This window comes from Eleutherodactylus coqui, chromosome 2, assembly GCF_035609145.1.
Source record: "Eleutherodactylus coqui strain aEleCoq1 chromosome 2, aEleCoq1.hap1, whole genome shotgun sequence".
In the NCBI taxonomy this organism is placed as follows: domain Eukaryota; kingdom Metazoa; phylum Chordata; class Amphibia; order Anura; family Eleutherodactylidae; genus Eleutherodactylus; species Eleutherodactylus coqui.
In genome coordinates, this window is record NC_089838.1 from 239,570,097 (window position 1) to 239,593,085 (window position 22,989).

The 22,989-nt window shown below is 43.5% G+C and overlaps 1 protein-coding gene across 1 annotated transcript in view; it reads left to right on the plus strand.

Moving 5' to 3' along the window:
- The window catches only part of TMC3 (transmembrane channel like 3), a 105,510-nt gene that overhangs the window by 50,118 nt on the left and 32,403 nt on the right, over positions 1-22,989 (plus strand). The window contains exons 8-18 of the mRNA XM_066589369.1: positions 6,379-6,526; positions 7,346-7,455; positions 7,551-7,626; positions 8,813-9,043; positions 9,506-9,634; positions 10,846-10,913; positions 12,356-12,484; positions 17,490-17,600; positions 19,996-20,121; positions 22,749-22,827; positions 22,909-22,951. Of these exons, the coding sequence (XP_066445466.1) occupies positions 6,379-6,526; positions 7,346-7,455; positions 7,551-7,626; positions 8,813-9,043; positions 9,506-9,634; positions 10,846-10,913; positions 12,356-12,484; positions 17,490-17,600; positions 19,996-20,121; positions 22,749-22,827; positions 22,909-22,951 (1,250 nt within the window). The remainder of the gene's footprint in view (positions 1-6,378; positions 6,527-7,345; positions 7,456-7,550; positions 7,627-8,812; positions 9,044-9,505; positions 9,635-10,845; positions 10,914-12,355; positions 12,485-17,489; positions 17,601-19,995; positions 20,122-22,748; positions 22,828-22,908; positions 22,952-22,989) is intronic.

Below are 22,989 nucleotides of genomic sequence, written 5' to 3' on the forward strand. Positions count from 1 at the left end.
CATGTGGAATCCAACCTGCCCGTAGACATGATGCCTAAAGCATTCGAAAAGCTATTATTAGCTTAATAGAGATGAGCGAACGTGTTCTTCCGAGCTTGATATTCGTGCGAATATTAGGGTGTTCGGGATGTTCGTTATTCGTAACGAACACCATGCGGTGTTCTGGTTACTTTCACTTCCTTCCCTGAGACGTTAGCGCGCTTTTTTTGGCCAATTGAAAGACAGGGAAGGCATTACAACTTCCCCCTGTGACGTTCAAGCCCTATACCACCCCCCTGCTGTGAGTGGCTGGGAAGATCAGGTGTCACCCGAACATAAAAGTCGGCCCCTCCCGTGGTTCGGCTCAGATGCCGTGTGAGTTAGATGAGGGACAGTGCTGTTTGTACCGGAGCTGCTGTAGGGAAAGAATTGGTGGTTAGTGTAGGCTTCAAGACCCCCCAAAGGTCCTTATAAGGGCCACTGATAGCTGTGTGTTGGCTGCTGTTAGCAGTGCCATTTTTTTTCTTCTCAAAATCGGCTCTGCAGAGCGTTGCACCTGGCATTAGGGACAGAAGTGCTGCATAGGCAGGGAGAGTGTTAGGAGTGAGTGTAGCCTTCAAGAACCTCAACGGTCCTTTCTAGGGCCATATTTATCCGTGTGCAGTACTGTCCAGGCTGCTGTTAGCTGTGCTGCATTTTTTTTGCTTCTCAAAATCGCCTCTGCAGAGCATTCCACCCTCCATTGATACTGCAGGGAAAGAATTGTATAGGCAGGGCCACAACACAGTTATTATTCATAGAATATACGCAGTGCTGCCTTTTGCTTGTAAAACAAGTCAAAATATTTCTATTTGTCCTGCCTCTGTCCGTCCTAACGCCGGTGGACACGTGTCGGCTGCGTGTGCAACCTGTAAAAATCATACGCACCCAGCTACGTTTTACTCCTGGCTTCGCCATTTGCTTTCCTTAATTGGGAAAAAAAATACCTGCTCTGCCACAGTTAATAACTCTGCTACCCTCACGTTCTGTGACACATAAGCAGGGACACAGCACAGTTATTAAACTTCTCATGTTCATAGAATATACGCAGTGCTGCCTTTTGCTTGTAAAACAAGTGAAAATAATTCTATTTGTCCTGCCTCTGTCCGTCCTAACGCCGGTGGACACGTGTCGGCTGCGTCTGCAACCTGTAAAAATCATACGCACCCAGCTACGTTTTACTCCTGGCTTCGCCATTTGCTTTCCTTAATTGGGAAAAAAAATACCTGCTCTGCCACAGTTAATAACTCTGCTACCCTCACGTTCTGTGACACATTAGCAGGAAAACAGCACAGTTATTAAACTTAGATTATTCATTCACTAGAGGCAGTGGGGCCTTTCGTTTTCAAAAAAGGGAAAAAATTATATTTGGCCTGCAGTCTTGCGCCAATTTATTTCCTGCCTGTGAAATCAAATCACTGGTAATACAGCATGCTGAGGGGTAGGGGTAGGCCTAGAGGACGTGGACGCGGCCGAGGACACGGAGGGCCAAGTCAGGGTGTGGGCACAGGCCAAGCTTCTGATCCAGGTGTGTCGCAGCCGACTGCTGCGCGATTAGGAGAGAGGCACGTTTCTGGCGTCCCCACATTCATCGCCCAATTAATGGGTCCACGCGGGAGACGGTTATTAGAAGATGAGCAGTGTGAGCAGGTCCTGTCCTGGATGGCAGTGCTTCGAGCAACCTATCGTCTACCCGCAGTTCTGCGCCGTCCACTGCTGCCAATCCGAATCCTCTGTCTGCTGCTCCTCCTTCCTCCCAGCCTCCTCACTCCACTACAATAACACCTGCTCAGGAGCGGGAACACTCCCAGGAACTGTTCTCGGGCCCCTGCTTAGATTGGGCAGCAGCGGTTCCTCTCCCACCAGAGGAGTTTATCGTCACTGATGCCCAACCATTCGAAAGTTCCCGGGGTCCGGGGGAAGAGGCTGGGGACTTCCGCCAACTGTCTCAACAACTTTCTGTGGGTGAGGAGGACGATGACGATCAGACACAGTTGTCTTGCAGTGAGGTAGTAGTAAGGGCAGTAAGTCCGAGGGAGCAGCGCACAGAGGATTCGGAGGAAGAGCAGCAGGACGATGAGGTGACTGACCCCACCTGGTGTGCAACGCTTACTCAGGAGGACAGGTCTTCAGAGGGGGAGTCAAGGGCATCAGCAGGGCAGGTTGCAAGAGGCAGTGCGGTGGCCAGGGGTAGAGGCAGGGCCAGACCGAATAATCCACCAAGTGTTTCCCAAAGCGCCCCCTCGCGCCATGCCACCCTGCAGAGGCCGAGGTGCTCTAAGGTCTGGCAGTTTTTCACAGAGACGCCTGACGACCGACGAACAGTGGTGTGCAACCTTTGTCGCGCAAAGCTCAGCCGGGGAGCCAACACCAACAGCCTCACCACCACCACCATGCGCAGACATATGATGGCCAAGCACCCCGCAAGGTGGGACGAAGGCCGTTCAGCGCCTCCGGTTTGCACCCCTGCCTCTCCCCCTGTGCCCCAACCTGCCACTGAGATGCAACCCCCCTCTCAGGACACAGGCACTACCGTCTCCTGGCCTGCACCCACACCCTCACCTCCGCTGTCCTCGGCCCCATCCAGCAGTGTAGTTCAGCGCACCGTCCAGTCGTCGCTTGCGCAACTGTTGGAGCGCAAGCGCAAGTACGCCGCCACGCACCCGCACGCTCAAACGTTAACCGTCCGCATAGCAAAATTCATCAGCCTTGAGATGCTGCCGTATAGGGTTGTGGAAACGGAGTCCTTCAAAAGTATCATGGAGGCGGCGGCCCCGCGCTACTCAGTTCCCAGTCGCCACTACTTTTCCCGATGTGCCGTCCCAGCCCTGCACGACCACGTCTCCCGCAACATTGTACGCGCCCTCACCAACGCGGTTACTGCCACGGTCCACTTAACTACGGACACGTGGACAAGCACAGGCGGGCAGGGCCACTACACCTCCCTGACGGCACATTGGGTGAATTTAGTGGAGGCTGGGACAGAGTCAGAGCCTGGGACCGCTCACGTCCTACCCACCCCCAGAATTGCGGGCCCCAGCTCGGTGGTGGTATCTGCGGAGGTGTATGCTTCCTCCACTAAAGCACCCTCCTCCTCCTCTGTCTCACAATCAAGATGTGTTAGCAGCAGCATGTCGCCAGCAGTCGGTGTCGCGCGGTGTGGCAGCACAGCGGTGGGCAAGCGTCAGCAGGCCGTGCTGAAACTACTCAGCTTAGGCGATAAGAGGCACACGGCCCACGAACTGCTGCAGGGTCTGACACAGCAGACCGACCGCTGGCTTGCGCCGCTGAGCCTCCAACCGGGCATGGTCGTGTGTGACAACGGCCGTAACCTGGTGGCGGCTCTGCAGCTCGGCAGCCTCACGCACGTGCCATGCCTGGCCCACGTCTTTAATTTGGTGGTTCAGCGGTTTCTGAAAAGCTACCCACGCTTGTCAGACCTGCTCGTAAAGGCGCGCCGGCTCTGCGCACATTTCCGCAAGTCCCACACGGACGCTGCCACCCTGCGCACCCTGCAACATCACTTTAAGCTGCCAGTGCACCGACTGCTGTGCGACGTGCCCACACGGTGGAACTCTACGCTCCACATGTTGGCCAGGCTCTATGAACAACGTAGAGCTATAGTCGAATACCAACTCCAACATGGGCGGCGCAGTGGGAGTCAGCCTCCTCAATTCCTTTCAGAAGAGTGGGCCTGGTTGGCAGACATCTGCCATGTCCTTGGTAATTTTGAGGAGTCTACCCAGGTGGTGAGCGGCGATGCTACAATCATTAGCGTCACCATTCCTCTGCTATGCATCTTGAGAAATTCCCTGCAAACCATAAAGGCAGCTGCTTTGCGCTCGGAAACGGGGGCGGGGGAAGACAGTATGCCGCTGGATAGTCAGGGCACCCTCCTGTCTATTTCTCAGCGCGTACAGGAGGAGGAGGAGGAGCATGAGGAGGATGAGGAGGAGGGGGAAGAGACAGCTTGGGCCGCTGCTGACGGTACACCGGCTGATTGCCTGTCATCCTTTCAGCGTGTATGGCCTGAGGAGGAGGAGGAGGAGGAGGAGGAGGATCCTGAAAGTGATCTTCCTAGTGAAGACAGCCATGTGTTGCGTACAGGTACCCTGGCACACATGGCTGACTTCATGTTAGGATGCCTTTCTCGTGACCCTCGCGTTGCACGTATTCTGGCCACTACGGATTACTGGGTGTACACACGGCTCGATCCACGGTATAAGGAGAACCTGCCCACTCTGATTCCCGAAGAGGAAAGGGGTTCGAGAGTGTTGCTATACCACAGGACCCTTGCGGACAAGCTGATGGTAAAATTCCCAGCCGACAGCGCTAGTGGCAGAAGGCGCAGTACCGAGGGCAAGGTAGCAGGGGATGTGCGTAGATCGAGCAGCATGTACATCCCAGGCAGTGCAACAGTCTTTAAGGGCCTGGCTAGCTTTATGGCTCCCCACCAAGACTGTGTCACCGCTCCCCAGTCACGGCTGAGTCGGCGGGAGCACTGTAAAAGGATGGTGAGGGAGTACGTAGCGGATCGCACGACCATCCTTTGTGACGCCTCTGCCCCCTACAACTACTGGGTGTCGAAGCTGGACACGTGGCCTGAACTAGCGCTGTATGCCCTGGAGGTGCTTGCTTGTCCTGCGGCTAGTGTCTTGTCGGAGAGGGTGTTTAGTGCGGCTGGGGGAATTATCACAGATAAGCGTAGCCGCTTGTCAACCGACAGTGCCGACAGGCTAACACTCATCAAGATGAACAAAGGCTGGATTTCCCCAGACTTCTGTTCTCCACCAGCGGACAGCAGCGATACGTAAGCAATACGTAGGCTGCACCCGCGGATGGAAGCTACGTTCTCTCTCACCATCCAAAACGGGGACATTTCTGCTTCATCAATCTGTGTCTAATATTCCTCCTCCTCCTCCTCCTGCTCCTCCTCCTGAAACCTCACGTAATCACGCTTAACGGGCAATTTTTCTTAGGGCCACAAGGCTCACTCAAATAATTTTTCTGAACAATTTTTATAAGTTTCAATGCGCTTAAAAGCATTGGAACTTTAACTTGAACCAATTTTTCGTTACACTGGGCTGCCTCCAGGCCTAGTTACCACTTAAGCCACATTAACCAAAGCGATTAATGGGGTTCACCTGCCCTCTTGGCTGGCCATGGCCAATTTTTGGGATGTACATTAGTACTGTTGATACAGCAATTTTTGTGGGCCCTCGCCTACAGTGTAATCAAATTAATTTTTAGCCCACCTGCATTACAGCTGACGTTACCTCAGCTGTGTTGGGCAATGCAATGGGATATTTTTATGTACCGCCGGTGGGTTCCAGGGAGCCACCCATGCTGTGGGTCGACAGGGACTTCACAATAGGGAGTTGTACCTGCCTGTGTCTATGAATTAAAAAGCCCGGTCTGACTGGGGCATGCAGACACCTTGACAGAATGAATAGTGTGTGGCACATAGGTTCCCCATTGCTATGCCCACGTGTGCAGCTCCTGATGGCGGTGGCACAGGATTCTATTTCTCATTGCTTCTGTACAGCATTGTGGGCTATCGCTCCGCCGCTTTTAAAGAGGGTCGCTGCCTAGCCGTGCCAACCTCTGCAGTGTGTGCCTGCGGTCCCTCGTCATGGCAGACGCAATTCTAAATAGACATGAGCGTGGTGTGGCATGAGGGCAGCTGAAGGCTGCCCAGGGACACTTTGGTGTGCGCTGTGGGGGGGAGGGGGGGCGGTTGGGCAGCATGTAACCCAGGAGAAGTGTCAGTGGAGTGTCATGCAGGCAGTGATTGTGCTTTGTTGGAGGTAGTGTGGTGCTTAGCAAAGGTATGCCATGCTAATGAGGGCTTTTCAGAAGTAAAAGTTGTTGGGAGGGGGGGGGGCCCACTCTTGCCGGTATTGTGGCTTAATAGTGGGACCTGTGAACTTGAGATGCAGCCCAACATGTAGCCCCTCGCCTGCCCTATCCGTTGCTGTGTCGTTCCCATCACTTTGTTGAATTGCCCAGATTTTCACACATGAAAACCTTAGCGAGCATCGGCGAAATACAAAAATGCTCTGGTCGCCCATTGACTTCAATCGGGTTCGTTGTTCGAAACGAACCCTCGAGCATCGCGGGAAGTTCGTTCCGAATAACGAACACCCGAGCATTTTGGTGTTCGCTCATCTCTATAGCTTAACACAACAAATCAATTGCAAAGCTATTGAAATTGACTCCTTCTTAACATGTTAAGTCTCAAGTTAAACTTTGCTACATCTGTATAGCTTCTCATTAAGATGAAGTACTTTTGTATCTGTAAAGATCGGTAACAGGTAACTGTGAAACCCTCTTTTACCTGACTCCATGTTCTGCTTTCAGGGCAGTAACTATAAGTCTTCGGATTCTTGCCAACATCTTAGTTCTGCTTTCACTGGCTGGCAGCATTTACATTATCTACTTTGTGGTAGACAGATCACAAAGACTGGAACGTACAAAAATAGAGCTAACACTTTGGGAAAAAAATGAGGTAGGTTTCTTTCAGTTTGCTTCATTCCTTTGTTGTAATTATTTGGGTTGTACACACCTTCTAAAAGTTTAGCATTGCGTACAGGATTCATTTATGTTCTTTCAAATATAAAAAGTTCACCCAACTACAATTTGGTTTGACAAAGTCAGTTTCTATGTTTTTGCTTGCTTTTTAGGGGTATCATAGTAAATATCCATGTTTTATGCATGCATTCCTTCAAACTGTTGCACATTTTCTATTCTTGTAAGTTTGTTCTCATTTGTAATTTTTTTTACCTAAAATCTCTAGTCTTATTGACTCAGAGTGGTGCAGAGTGTTACGGTAGTAGAAATGCAGTCCGTTGCAGGTTCAATCCCCACATGGTTCAGCTAACCGGCTCGAGGTTGACTCAGCCGGTAAAATAAGCACCCAGCTTGATGGGGGATAATAAATAAAAGAATTACCTGAAAGTGCTGCGGAATAAGTTGGCGCTATACAAATAAGATTTTTTTTATGTACTGTATATTGATGATCATTTAGAATAATCTTCCCATGACAACTCCTTCTGAAAATGAATTATGCTTATAAGATACCCAACGATCACTAGGAGAAGTTGTAGTCAGCCAAACATTTTATTCAACTAAATGGCTGGCCATTTAATAGACTTACGGACTGGATTTGCCGAAGCCTTATATGCCTGATGAAGCATATAGACAAGGGCTGTTCTCATTGTACAACCCCTTTAATGGAGAACAAATAACACTTCTGCAAAATGATGAAGGTAGATATGTTGTGCATGATATTAATGTCCAGATGAGGATGCTGTACATCTCTTTACAGGTGAGCGTTGTGGTTTCCCTCATAACCATGATTGCTCCGTCAGCATTTGAACTTGTAGCTGCCTTAGAAATGTATCATCCGAGAACAACATTACGATTCCAGTTGGCAAGGTAAGAATAAAGAGCATGTATACTCATGAATCAGGCAAAACTGACACAATGGAGGCATGTTTTCCATACATTCACTCTATGTGTTTTGTCTTCAGGGTTCTGGTTTTGTATCTAGGGAACCTGTACAGTTTAATCATTGCCCTACTGGATAAAGTAAACAGCATGAGTGAAGTAAGTGAATAGTGTCTCTTAAGGCCCATTTACACGTAATAATTGTAGCTCAAAATTCGCTTAAACGAACGGAAGTACACGATAATCATTACGTCTAAACATAAAGCCATTGTGCACTTTTTGTTTGTCGCTCAGTTTTAGCCTGCATAAAAATCATGGACGGCTCGCTCACTTCTCATTACGTCTTAGCACTGCCCGCTCATAGGAATGTGAAGCACTGAACGAGGAGTGAGCGATTCTCAGCAACGATCTAAACATTCTGAACGAGTGCAAACAACTAGCGGTGACATCACTCGCTCGTGCACTTGTTCAAACGACATTCGTCCCATGTTAAAGGGGTATTACACACAAATGTATGTGTTTCTGCCACTATGTAACCCGGCAATCACGTAACCGTCAGGCGCCCACTGGCACAGCAAAGGTGCAGGGTCCTAGCAGACCCTGATCAGCTCTACCAGAAGGTCTTTTATGACGTCATGGGGGTCATAGATGGTAAAAAATATAGCTAAAAATGTGTACGTTTTAAAAAAGTAGTACACAGAGCAGTAAACACAGGTGTCAGACCTTCTTGTACCTGTAGTGCACCATGCAGGCTAGCAGCCTATTAGTGACGCCATATATAAATTCAACGGGCTGCCCTGCACCCCAAAGGTGAACCAGCCACCCCTTCTATGTTAGGAGGTTTTGTGAATGGCTGTCTCATCAGTGTCCTCCACAGGTGTAATTTGTTTCCTTATTTGGCTGCCTGCATCCTGAGGGATAGGTGGTGCACATGCCTGCCCTCCTGTATCAGTATATTCTGTAATGATAGTAACACTGGAGTTCGAGTTACATTCCAAAACAATGGTTAGCACAATTAATACATGAGATATTATAATTGGTATAGGAGCCATAGACATTTATACTTTTGATGAAGTTATCTTTCCACTCTCACAAGACAAAGAGTTTGTCTACATTAACAATATCAAACTAACAATCAGAGTTACTAGAGGATTCACTGGTGGGCACCAATCCATAGTAGTCCAATGCAGAAACTGTTATACTAAGACAATACAGTACAAAACCATTACATTTTACAATCATAACATCAATAAAGAATTACCCAATTCCACATTACTGTGCAGTATAATATGGTTGTAATGTAAAATATTCCGCTTTTAACATATTGCCAAATCCTTTGTTTCAGAATAGCGGTAATGACACGATCATAGATGCTGCCCCACTCTATGCTACCGCAGGAGTTACTATGTTTTCTACTGCAACTCCTGCTATAGGAATGGGCACCAACTCTACACTTATTCTACAATTTGAGCAGAACATGACAAAGACTTTGCCACTCATTGACAACCAATCAACACCTGCGGCTACACCCTTCTTCCGACAGAAGAATGAATGTTGGGAAACCTATGTAGGGCAGGTGAGTTAACAACAGTTGCACATGGCAAATGGATTATGTAGAATTGCCAAAATGTAATTGCTGTTTTTTAGAGTAGCCAGAATGCATCCACTATTTGTCTACACTGGTCTGTTCTACAAAGCACAGTGCATCCCTTCTCAACCACTACACAGAGATAATGGAGAGGGTCTGACCACACAAAACTAATAGTGAAGTAAGTTACTATAAAGTTTTCCTTTCCAAAAAATGAAAAAATACTGTACAAGAACTTTTTAACAGTTGTTGTAGGGGAGAAGCAGAGATATGGAGTAAAATGTGCTATCTCGAATGACACTCTATGAAGTTGAAAAATGATTTTCTGTTACCCTATATGACTAATATTTCCTGAAAATCTTTTGAAGCTGAAATGAATGATAGCCAACCAGGAATACCAAATTTTTAATTTATGTTTTAGTCATATAGTTTTGCTCTTTCCTCTTTCAGGAGATGCTGAAGCTTTCCATTATTGATATGATTTTCACAGTGGCCAGTATACTCCTTATTGACTTCTTCCGTGGCTTGTTTGTACGATATTTGAGTGACTGCTGCTGCTGGGACCTTGAAAGTAAATTTGTGAGTAGAAGATGAAATATTTGTTAAAAGTTAAGGAATTTTAAAAAACGATCAACTTGAACAACCTAAAAGGGTTGTCCCAAAATCTAAAGTTATCCCCTATTCAAAGAATAGAAGGTAACTCTATGATTGGTGTGATCTCACTGGTGAGATCCCCACTGATCCCAAGAATGGAAGTCCCGTGTCCCCTTTCCTTCCCACTGCAGGCTTACTGCACCCCCTACAGTAAAGAGGAGATTGAATTGAGTGGAAGTGGCATATGTGCAGTGCTGCTTTAATCACTTTCATTTCGACTGCCAGAGATAGCTAAGTACAAGCACTTGAAAATTTCCATCAGCCCCATAGAAATGTGCATCCTGCGCTCCATTCAATTTGACGCCACTCTGGGTGTGAGAGGTGACCTTGTAGTTAAAAGAAGAGGGGAGACATGACTCCCATTCTCATGATCAGTGGGGCTCTCGGATTCCCACCGATAATAAAGTTATTCTCTATCCACAACTTTAGATTTTGGGATAACCTCTTTAATCAACCTGACTCACTTGAAAATGGCTACACAATCTTTAGAAATACAAGTTGGTAACATAAGCATTTCTCTGAGTAGTGATGATCTCAAAGAATGGAAAGCTGTGGATTTAGTTCAAGGAGGTGCAAAGGTGCAAAATTTCCAAACATCAAATCAACATTGTGCACATAGCCCAAAGATACATATATCTGCTACTATTTTTGCCTTTTGATGTATCTCAGGATTATTAAGTACCTGGGTGACAAATGGAAGTTATAGGCAAAATGGGGACATACAAAATACACCTGACAATGTGTGTAAAGGCAAGCACTAGTATCCAATACCTGCATTATTTGGCTGTGGTGTGCTAGTATCCCTCATGGACAGTAATAAGATTTGGCTCATACTGACCTCTTCTCCATAATTGTTTAATATGTGCAAAAATGATGCTCTGTGGCTGCACGTCTGTCCTCACTGTTGAGTATAGGTAGCTATTAGGTTAAATTATGTTTGGATGTCTAACAAGAGAATGAACTATAATTTGATTTACCTGTTGAATGGTTTGGATTTAACCCTGTCTGCAGTATTCGACTTGTGTTTGTCCACTGACCCTGCAAAACCTTTTAATCTGACAAAACATCTTAAACAGATAATAAATATTGCATAGTTTTACAATTATCCATTACAATTTATATTAATGTACATTTAGCCTGAATATGGAGAATTCAAAATTGCTGAGAATGTCCTGCATCTGGTCTACAATCAAGGAATGATATGGTACGTACAGTGATATAATCTGAAATACTTTCCAGCTGTGCAATAAATGTATATTTAGGCTGAATCATCCCTTTGTTTGTTTCCTTTGTTTGTTTTCTATTGCTACAGCAATGTGCATTAATAATAGCTTCAAGAATGTCCCCCGACAGGTAGAGGGGTAAATTGAAGCTTCTGGGCCCCAATGCAAAATCTGTAAGAGCACCCCAGCTATAACGTATACTAACCGTGCAAAAAGAAGGCGCCTATTAGAACCAATGATTTCTCATTGAAGCGTTCACATTAACGATTTTTAGATGCGCAAAATACTCACACCTGCAAAGGATAGGACGTAGCTAGCTCGTACAATGCACGCATCTAAGGTGTGTCCTGCGAGAAAAGCTAGGACCTGCGTTTTGTGCATGAGTTTCCATTAAAGGTGGGTCTGTGAGCTTCTCATCTTTTTTCCTGTTCTACTTACCGTGTTTCCCCAAAAATATGACCCTGTCTTATATTAGTTTTTGCCCCAAAAGAGGCACTAGGTCTTATTTTCAGGGATATTTTATTGTACTTACCTAGCAGACTCGGTGTCCAGGTCCCTCCCTGCTGACCCCCAGAGTTGCGGTGCAGTCCGCACAGTCTTTGGCCACTCATACAACATTACTTCCTGGTTACGAGATTCATAAATTTCACCTCCAGGAAATTATGGCTGTGAATGGTTCTTTGACTGCTGTTCAGCCAATCAATGCAGCGCTTGATGAACCAATCCCAGTCACCGCATTGGTTCATCGAGCCCTGCATTGATTTATGAATCTCGTAACCAGGAAGTGATGTTGTATGAGCGGCCAAAAACTGCGTGAACCGCGCAGGAACTCTGGAGAGCAGCGGGAGGGACCTGGACAAGGTAATGTATTCCTTTTTTTATGTGGTGTAACTAGGGCTTATTTTGGGGGTAGGGGGCTTGAAATATAATTAAGCCTCCTTGAAAAAACAGGCTAGGGCTTATTTTCGGTAAAACACAGTATCTATAGATTTTTTTAAATTTGTAAATTTAAAACCTACTTTGTTTGAGGCCCATGAACTATAACTTTTGCATGCACGACCATATGAACTATATGTATTTAAAGAGGGTGTGCCAGAATTAAAAGTTATAAGTTTAATCACTTGGCTATCTCTGACAGTCCAACTCAAATGAATGGAGCAATGGTGGGCATGCTCGACCGTAGCTACATTTATGTGGCAACCTTCAGGACCAACCTCTGGGGTTCACAACAGAACACCACCAACCTGAAAATTATCCCCTATTACCTGTGGATAGGAAATAACTTTTTATCTTGGCACAATCCCTTAAAAAAAAGTTAAGGTAGAGAATACCAAACTAGGTAAGTGTGTGCATGTGTATGTGTGCATTTATAATAGCAGAAGTCTTTTAACTGTAAACTTATTTCAAATATAACTTTTTTTAGGATGGGAGCATTTTTTTCCCCATGCCTTCCAGCTTTCAACGTTTTCAAATTGATAGGATTGATGTATTTAAGGAGCTGGGCAGTGCTGACATGCAATGTTCCACACCAGCAAGTTTTCCGAGCTTCAAGGTCAGTAGTAAGTAGCTCATGAGAAGCAGAAGCACAATATCTCAGCTCACCACTACATTATAAAGATAAATGAAGTGAATATCCTAGGAAGGTTATACTACAGTACAAATGTATTGCTCTAATATCCATCTGTTAAAGAAGAAGTCACACTGGAATAAGTTCATGCTCTTGTCTAAGTGCTACATTTTATAAAGTTGAGAACATACTTATAATTTGCAAATCTGCTGCAATCAGTATGGATCTTATCACATACAAATATTCAATTTATACATTTTAAACATTTCCCTATCAGAATTTGGTAGTTCATAGAGATAAGCGAGCATACACGCTAAGGACAATTGTCCTTAACGGGTACCTGCCTGCTCGGAAGAAAAGGTTCGGCTGCCGGCGCGGGTGAGAAGTGAGTAGCGGCAGTAAGTAGGGTGGAGTGGGGGGGGAGAGAGGGAGAGAGAGATCTCCACTCCATTCCTCCCCGCTCTCCCCCGCCGCTCTTCCCCGCCGCCGGCACCAGAATCTTTTCTTCCGAGTGGGCAGCTACTCGCTAAGGGCAATGCTCGATCGAGTAATTGCCCTTAGCGAGTATGCTCGCTCATCTCTAGTAGTTCAAACATAATTAACTATGCAGGAATTTCTTCCTGAAGTCCTTTACTAAACTTTTAACAAAACCTTTAATTTGTGGTAAAACGCAATGAAAAAATGTTGTCAACAATTCCTGTAGTGTTATAAGCAACAATCTACCTTTTATATATACTAGATATTAGTAGTTATAACAGCGCTGGGGAATATGTTGGCACTATAAGGGCTCATGCCCACGGCCATGACGGACTCAGCTAGCGAAATATCGCCCCCCCAAAACCCCCATACTTACCACTGCATAGAGGGCCGGTGCGCATGACGTGGCGGCAGTGTCAGATGACACGGCCGGCAGTGAGCCGGGCCGCGTATTCTCACGATACTTCCGCTGTGCTACAGCGCAAGTATAGTGTGACGGCTGGCTTCCATTGACTACCATAGAAGCCGGCCGTGCGTATTTTGGCGGCATTTAGAACATCCCACGGTTTATTTACACTGCGGAATTCTGCGATGGAATTCCACAGCATGAACATTGAGCTACTAGGTTATATCCAATAGAATATAATGAAACCCAAACATATAGTTGGGTCCAGAAGTATTTGGAAAATGACACAATTTTCATAATTTAGCCTCTGTATATCACTATAATGGATCTGAAACAAAGCCATCAAGATGTGATAGACGTGCAGACTTTCAGCTTTAAAGGGGTTGTCCAGTTGTAAACTGCTGACTGCCTTCCTTCAAGATAGGCTATTAATAGTAAATTGAAAGTGGTGTGCTGCAGAGGGCCCCCACTGATCATTGTTCACTGGCACGGTGTGTTCATGCTCTGACCTAATTTCTGCAGGAACCAGACAGCTCCCTTCTCACTACAATTAGCATTACAGGCAAAGTTCCAATTCACATTAATGGGAATTTTGCCTGTTATACCCAGGCTGGCCACTGTAGTGAGAACGGAGCTGTCTGCTTCCTGCAGAAATCAGATCAGTGCACAAGCATACTATGAAGAGCTGATCAGCGAAGCTCCTGGGCCGCAGACGCCCACTGAACTACTATCAATTGCCTGTTTTAAGGATAGGCCATCAATATTTTACAACTTGTCAACCTCTTTAACCCCTTCAGTGGTGGGTTTCTTACCACCCTGTCACACCCACCAGGGAAGGTTTTTTAAATGGTCTAATCATTTAATTTCAACTAATTTTGCAGTCGCGTTCCAATGGCCATAACTTTTTTATTTTTCCATTGACACGGCCATATGAGGGCTTGTTTTTTGCGGGACAAGTTGTACTTTTTGATGGCATCATTTTTGGGTATATATAATGTATTGCATAACTTTTGTAAAAAAAAATTGTAGGGAGATTGGGGGAAAAAAGAAATTCTGCCATTTGTTTTTTGGATTTCATTTTTACGGCGTTCAGCGTGCGGAATAAATAATGTGATAACATTATTCTCTGAGTCACACGATTCCAGTGATACCAAGTTTATACAGTTTTTTTAGGTTTTGCTATTTTTCTACATTTAAAACCTTTTTTTTTCTTAAAGGTTTGCTTTTGTGTCGCCACATTCCAAGAGCCGTATTAATGTTATTTTCCCATTGCCGGAGCTCTAGAAGGCCGTGTTTTTTGCGGGATAAACTCTAGACTTCATTTATCTAATTTTTTGGAACATGTAAAATTTTGACCGCTTTTTATTCCATTTTTTCTAGTGGCAGGAATAACAAAATCTGTAATTCTGGCATGTTTTTTATTTTTATTTTTCACTGCATTCTCTAAGCAGTATAAATAATATATTAAAGTAATTCTACAGGCCGGTACGATTATGCCAATAGCAAATTGTAATAGTTTTTTTCTTTTTCGCAACTTTTTAACAGTTTAAAAAAAAAAAACTGTAATAAAAGTTTAAATCACCCTCCTTTTGCCATATCTATAATAAAAAAATGTAAATCATAAAAGAAAAATAAATATTTGTTATCGCCGCATCCGTAAAAGTCCGATCGACCAAAGTAGCGCATTATTTACCCCGCACAGTGAACGTCGTCCGAAAAAAAAATAAAGAACGCCAGAAATGCACTTTTTCAGTCACCCTGTCTCCCAGAAACAATGCAATAAAAAGTGATCAAAAAGTCGTATGAATTCAGAATTAGTACTAACGGAAACTACAAGACATCCCGCAAAAAATGAGCCCTTGCTCAAGTATGTCGATGGACAAATCAAAAAGTTATTGCGCGCAGAAAATAATTAAAAAAAATTAAATGTCTTTGAGAAAAAATACAAGTACTACAGCAAAAAAAACTATAAAGTTTGGTATTGTAGTAATCGCACTGGCCCATAGAATAAAGTTATCATGTCATTTTTGTTGCAGTTTGTGTGCTGTTTGTCATTTTTTTTTTCATTTTACTCCACTTAGAATTTTGTAAAAGTTTTTCAATACATTATATGATACGTTAAATGGCACCATTGAAAAATACAACTCGTCCCGCAAAAAACAAGCCCTCGTACAGCGACGGCGAGTTATGATTTTTTAAACGGGGGGAGGAAAAAAAAAAAGGGAAAAAAAGGGTCTGTGTCATTAAGGGGTTAAATTATGTACTAACGTCCTTTTCTGGGTCATTATGAGGCAGGGATACCACGTGTGTAATTTTGTTTTTAATTTTTTACAAAGTAAAGGGAGACAGGTGTTTTTATTTTTATTTTTTTAATAATTTTTTAACTTTCTTTTTTTACTTTTTCTTTTAACTTTTTTTTTATTTTTGTCCTTTTAGGGGACTTCCACAGACTGATCACATTCTGGGGGTTTGATGGTGACAGCTGGAGATGAGCGAACGTACTCGGTAAGGCCGATTTCGCAATCGAGCACCGCGATTTTCGAGTACTTCACTACTCGGGTGAAAAGTACTCGGGGGCGCTGTGGGTGAGCGGGGGGTTGCAGAGAGGAGTGGGGGGGAGAGGGAGAGAGAGAGCTCCCACCTGTTCCACGCTGCTACCCCCGCTCCACCATGCCTTGCCCCACAGCGCCCCCGAGTACTTTTCACCCGAGTAGTGAAGTACTCGAAAATCGCGGTGCTCGATTGCGAAATCGGCCTTACCGAGTACGTTCGCTCATCTCTAGTGACAGCCCTTTACATGCTGCAGTTGCATAGACCTCAGCATTTAAAGGGTTAACACAGCAGAGATCTGAGGCTTTCTCCATTCTCTGCTGTGTAAGAGCTGGTACCTGGCTATCCTCTGACAGAGTTGCTGAGTTCACTTTCCTTCTTTTCAAGAATGTATTAAATAATTGATGTATTCACTCCTGAAGCTTCTGCTATCTCTGATGGATTTGCCTTGATTTTCAGTGTAATGATGGCTGCATTCACTTGTATTAACACCTTATTGGACTGCATAATCAGAGTTCCCTTGAACACCTACCAAATGCAAGTTCAACACTTAGAATCAACTTCAGACCTTTTATCTCCTTAGTTTAACATAACATAATGAGGGAATAGGCCACACCACAGCATGAAACTGTTTATCTCTGAATTAACAATGTAAGCCCCATTTACACGGGGCGAATGTCGGGCAAACGATGCCCAACACTAAACCCTGTATGTACTCGCTCCTGTGTTGTCACACAGGAGCGAGTATTTCTGTCTCACTCACAGAACGGCCAGCAGGGAGGGGCGGGGAGGCTGGAGGAGATTTCACTCCTCACTCTCCCTCATCCCTCCCCATTCACTTAACACAGCGGCCTTTAAGTACTGAACGGCTGCTGTTTACAGTCATCGTTCAGGATCATTGCTCATGATTTAGGCTGCATAAAATCCTGAACGATAAGTGTAAACAGCAGCCATTTGGCACTGAACAGCTACTGTGTTAGGTGAATGGAGAGGGGCGGGGGAGAGCGAGGAGTGAAATCTTCTCCAGCCACCCCGTTGTGAGGCAACGATACTCGATCCTGTGCAACAGCGTGGGAGCGAATATGTACAGGGACAAGTTTCAGGCATTGCTGGCCCAACATTCATCCCATGTAAATGGGGCTTTACTTATGAGGCTCTGAAAATGGAGGGACTATATAAAAATGTCTGTCATTTCAAGCAATTCATGCAATAATGTTTATTTTAGCCCTTAAATTAAAGCTGAAAGCCTACACATCAATCATATATTAATGGTTTTGCATCAAATCCATTGCGGTGGGATACAAAGGCTAAATTATGAAAATTGTGTCAACCATTTATGGACCCAACTGTAGTTAATAATCACCTTTATTTATATAGTGCATACATAGTAAGCAGCACTTTACATCATGGAAACACAGAGAGAACATACAAACTCCATGTAGATGTTGTCCTTAGTCAAATTTGAATCTAAGACCCCAGTCTTGCAAGGCAGCTGTGCTAATCACTGAACTACTGTTATTTCTCACAGACAGAACATTTTCCTATCTTTACTTACAGGTCTAACAACTTTTACCTGGCTATGCTGCTCTTCATGCTTTTTCTGTGCATGCTGCCAACTATTTTTGCTATAGTAAGGTATAAGCCATCCATAAACTGTGGACCATTCAGGTAAGTCATCTGCAAAAACTTGGTAACCCACTAAAAGTACACAAGTAATGAAAAAAGGTTTTACCTCCAACTGTTTGTGTCCTATTGCTGAATAGTCTCTAGCCTTCACTTAATAAATACAATAATGTTATATTTTAACATAATATTGCCAAATTGCTCAAAATCCACCTTAAACTTAGGGCTCATGCCCACGGACGGAGCCAGGATAAGCCGGCGGTTTTACATCATTGGAATCCCGCGGGGAAAAACGAAAAAATCCCTGCTGGCAATCGCGGAAATACGCACTTTTTTACCGCGTTTTTCCGCGGTCTCCATTAGTACTATATTAATGGAGACCTCCTGTCGCTTTAATGACTATGATGAGTACAGGTGCCAGCGGCAATCAGTGTTTCTCTACCTGTGTTTTGTAGGGGAGGAATGCTGCCCTGTAACAGCACACTTAATAATCTGTTGCACACCAACAATCTCATTTTTAATCAGTCATTCTGTATTGCAGAAGCATGAAAAGTAAACTTAGTTGAGGCTAGACAGGTTTGCATTTCTTTGGATGTTTGTCTTGGATGACTTCATGTGTGAGTTATTGCTGCTGCCTTGGAGTAATATTAGCAGGTCGACTTCTCATGGGAAAACTGACTACTGCTCTAAGTTCTCTCCACTTGCAGATCAGGTCATATTCAAAGCTTGGAAGGCTTAAAGGGGTTGTTCAGTTGTAAACGATAAATGGCCAATCAGACGGATAGGTCATCAATAGTAGATTAACGGGGGTCTATTGCCAGTGACCCCAGTAAATAAGCATGGGCCCTTGTGCTCATGCCTTGAGCCGATTACTGTTGGAAGCAGCTCCATCCCAATGCAGTGGCCAGGCTTGGCATTACAGGAAAAGTTCCCACTAAAGTGAAGGAGAATTTGGCCTGCAATACGGAGCCTGCAGTCGGAACAGACTATCTGCTTCCTGCAGAAATCAGCTCATTGTATGAGCACACTGACCCAGCAAACAACTGATTGCTTGGGGTCCTGGGTGCAAGATCCCTGCAGATCTATTACTGACAGCCTATCCTGCTAATAGGCCATCAACAGTTTACAACTGGATAACCCCTTTAAAAATGACAGATATTACCAACTCCTTATCAACTCCATAATTTCCTTTGATTGTTCAATTGGGTTCTTATAGAAATGCCGTAGTGACTGCTTCACTCTCACATTCAGTATAAAAGTAAGATGAAGGCTGCCTTCACACTGTCACAAAAATCGTGCAAGATTTGTGCGTGGCGAGGCGCACAAATCTTGCACAAATATTAAACACATTCTTTTGAATGGGTTCATTCACATTAGTGATGTTTTTCTGCATGGTACCACAATGCGATGTGGGGAACATATCGCAGCATATCCTATCTTTCTGCGAGATTGGCCATTGTTTTCAATGGGGCCAGCGGCAACAGCGCCGGCCCCATTTAAAGCAATGGGAGAACTCTGCGATCCTCTGCCACAGTGGGAGATTTCCTACATCCCCACAGTGATGCAAGGCTGTTTTCACAGAAGAACATCTCGCATCCACGGGGCTTTCACATGTTGGCAAGTGTGATATCGGGCGGTGATTCACGGCCTGATATCGCCCTCTTCAGTGTAAAGGAGCCCTAAGATATACATTAAGAACCCTTTAAAAAAGACAGGGCCTTGGTTTTCGGGGGACCAGAAATGTCATTTATTAAGTCAGCATTGTCACTTGACTTTTAGGTCTGGTATCAAAAGAAATCTAGCAGTATATATAATGCTGACAATGTATCATAACAGTTGCCAGATTCCAATAGAAGCCTACAGACATACAAGAAACATATTTTTGCAATATAACATTACATTATCATTTTTGTGGACGTGGAGTCTAACATATCCCTCCCCATTCTAGATTTCCGAGAATCACGTACTTCCCCGCTCCCCCTGCAACTGAACGGCTCAGTAGCTTTTGTTTTGGTTGCGAACAGAGCGGTACGAGAGGAGGCTGCGTCATCAATTAACACGAAAAGTTCCTCTATTTCTTTATTGTATACAATTACTAAAATATATAAATAAAAGTTGATTATTTCTACATGTTTTTTAATTATTTATAACCTGAAGATGAATAAAAGCAAGTTATTGTAAACATCCAGTTCATTATTGCGAAAAACGTCAACCACAATATATAAGAGACTGAGACCCCAAGCCCACGGAAGTGTAACAAATAAATCGTGTCCACAGTTGAAGGTTAATGTTATAATGGAATACATTTTTATTGAGTGTCATACTTACAATATTATATTGGAAGGAGTAATATAATAATACACCCATGCTTTATATTCCTTTCTGTTACATTGGAGATGTTTATCGTGTATTAAAAGCTCTATAACAATTATCTCAACAGCGGACAGGAGAAGATTTATGACATAATTTCAGAAACCATTCAAACAGATTTTCCAGCTTGGTTTAACAAGGCCATGAGCTATGTCAGCAGTCCGGTAGTGGTGCTTCCAGCTCTGCTCCTTCTCTTGTGAGTGATCTTTGGACCATGATCCTAATGATGATATATATATTTTTTAAAGTCCATAAAACAATATTGGCCAAAGATTTATATTGTACTGTACACAGCAAAAGAGACAAGGCAAAACAGTAAAATGTGTCACTGTGTGGGGGAGTAAATGGCTAGCATCGAACCCTATTAATAAGTTGCTGTCAACTGAGGATATTTAAGCGGTGGGTGGATGCGACTGCAGCATGTACAATAGTCTTGTATTTCTAGCATTTGCTCCTTTTATTTCTGTCATTAAATCCAAACACAAAGGTTTCACAGCCTTATAAGGAGTTGCTCTTTTCGATGTGGAGTGATCCAATTATTATACTGTATATTATGCATTCTGCATTAAAATGACTTATTTATGACTGACTGAATTATCCCCTTAATGAGCACTGCATTGCATTTTTATGGCAACTGTTTGGATTACTAATACAAAAGCTAGCAGCACTATGTGTACTGCTGTCCTGATGCTTAAGGCTGTTTCTAACAGCCTGGACATTGGGTGGTGATCAAACACCAATAGCTATGGTTTCTGATCGCTTTGACTCCTTAGACACATTGGAGCCACCTCCCTCACTTCATCACCCTCTACATGTGATCACGGGGTGCCGATCGTTGCCATGGTAGTTGGAGGCCAACTAGTGACCTCCGGGTCTGCCATGCACAGCAGTCATTTAAACCCTGCCAGTCTAATATACACAGTATATTAACCCCTTAAGGCCCAGGGTGTTTTGGTCCTAAAGGACCAGATACTTTTTAGGGATTTCACCCATGTGATGGTTTTACTGCCCTGTTTTTTTTCTTCATCTGCCAAAATTATTTTTGCTGTTTTTTCTCTGTGATATATAGGGCGATTTTTTATTTTTTTTTCACTGACTTTTTTTTTTCTGTTCTGTAGTTTTATTGTGGGTAAAAAGCTAAAAAAAGATTTTTTTTTACGTTATAGTTGTTTATTTTTAAAATTTGTATATTTACACTAAAATAAAGTATGGGTATGTGTTCCTCATTTTGTTTTGAATGTTTTGATATATAATTTGTATAATTTGGGAGAACAGGGAGCATATGGTGATGGTTTTGGTTGGCAGTGGGGCATTTACTTTTTTATGCTTTTTTTAAAAATTTTATTCTCTAATTTTTATTTTACGTATTTTTGTAACTATTTTTTTTTACCATCTATGACCCCTGGGGGTCATTTACATAGTTTTTTCTTTATTTCACACTTTTCCACTGTAGCTGGAGCATTCATAGAAACCGAAGTTAGAGGGGAAAACATCCCCCTGTAGTAACAATAGTTACTAAGAGAGCTGATCAGGGCCTGCTAGGATCCTGCAGCTCTGCTGTAATAGGGGCACGAGGCGGTCACATGATCGCTAAGTCGCATAGTGGGCGTAATACTTCCACTCTCAATCTTTAGTACATAATGCACTCTTTGAACTGTATATAGCATGGAAAGGAGAAGACAGAAGCGGTTAAAAAACACTTCTCCCTACTCATCCGGGTTTTCAGCTGTGACATTTATAAAAATGTTGAACAACACTGGGCCTAGTACAGAACCCTGTGGTACCCCACTTGATACATTCTTCCACTTGGATGTGCAGCCATTTATGGCCACTCTTTGAGTATGATCACTCAGCCAGTTGTGAATCCACCTAACAGTTGCCTTGTCAATCCCATATTTGGTCATTTTTTCAATAAGGATGGTATAAGATACTTTGTCAAATGCTTTACTAAATTCTAAATATACCATATATACTGCATTTTTCTGATCAACCCAGGTTGAAATTAGATTCATCTGGCATGGCTTGTTTGATACAAACCCAAGTAGGCTTCATTTAATTATCGCATTTTCATCCAAGTATTTGCATACATGCTGTTTAATACTTTGTTCAAAAATCTTTCCTGGTATAGAAGTCAGACTCACAGGCCTGTAGTTTCCTGGTTCCTCCTTCTTCATTTCCTTGAAGATAGGGACAACATTTGCCCTTTTCCAATCTTCTGGGACTTCTCCTTTTCGCCAGGAATTTTCAAAGATTATGGCGAGTGGTTCAGCAATTACCTCTGCTGCTTCCTTTAGTATCCTAGGATGTAATTCATCTGGACCTGGAGACTTGAATTCATTTAAGTTAACTAAGTGTTCGCTCGCCATCTCTCTACTTATAAATAGCCTGAATTATGGATTATTTTATTTCCCCCAAAGCACAGGGAAGATCAGTTCATGTTACATCTACTTTCTTAGAGAAAACGGATACAAAATAGGAATTTAAATGTTCGGCCTTCTCAACATAATTTTTAACTAATTCCCCATTTTCATCCTGTAGACATTTTATAGCTTCTTTGACTTTTCTTTTGCATTTGACATACCACCAAAATCCTTTTATTATTGTTTTTCGCCTCTCCTGCAAGCCTTAATTGATTATTAGCTTCAGCTAATCTAACACTTGCCATACAGTTTCTGCAGACTGCATTATGTTCTTCTTTAGATATTCCCCCCCTCTTTCCATTTGATAAACATATTTTTCTTCCTTTTGAGCATGTGTGCAAGTTCTGCGTTCATCCATCATGGTCTATTTATAATGTATTTTGTTTATTTTTTTATTTTCTAGCATGCTGATTTATTATCTTCAGAGCATTGCTAGGTCACTAAAATTCACCAACAATCAGCTAAGAGCACAGATCCAAACTGTAAGTAGAGGCTTGTAAGTAGTCGTTATTCTAAGCCATATACCACATATCCGTTTCTTAACATGCTTTGACTTTTTTCAGGAAAGAACTGAAGACAAGAAAAAAGTGATTAAAATGGCCGTTGGTAGGTTTGTAAAACTAGCTTACATTTTACACATACAT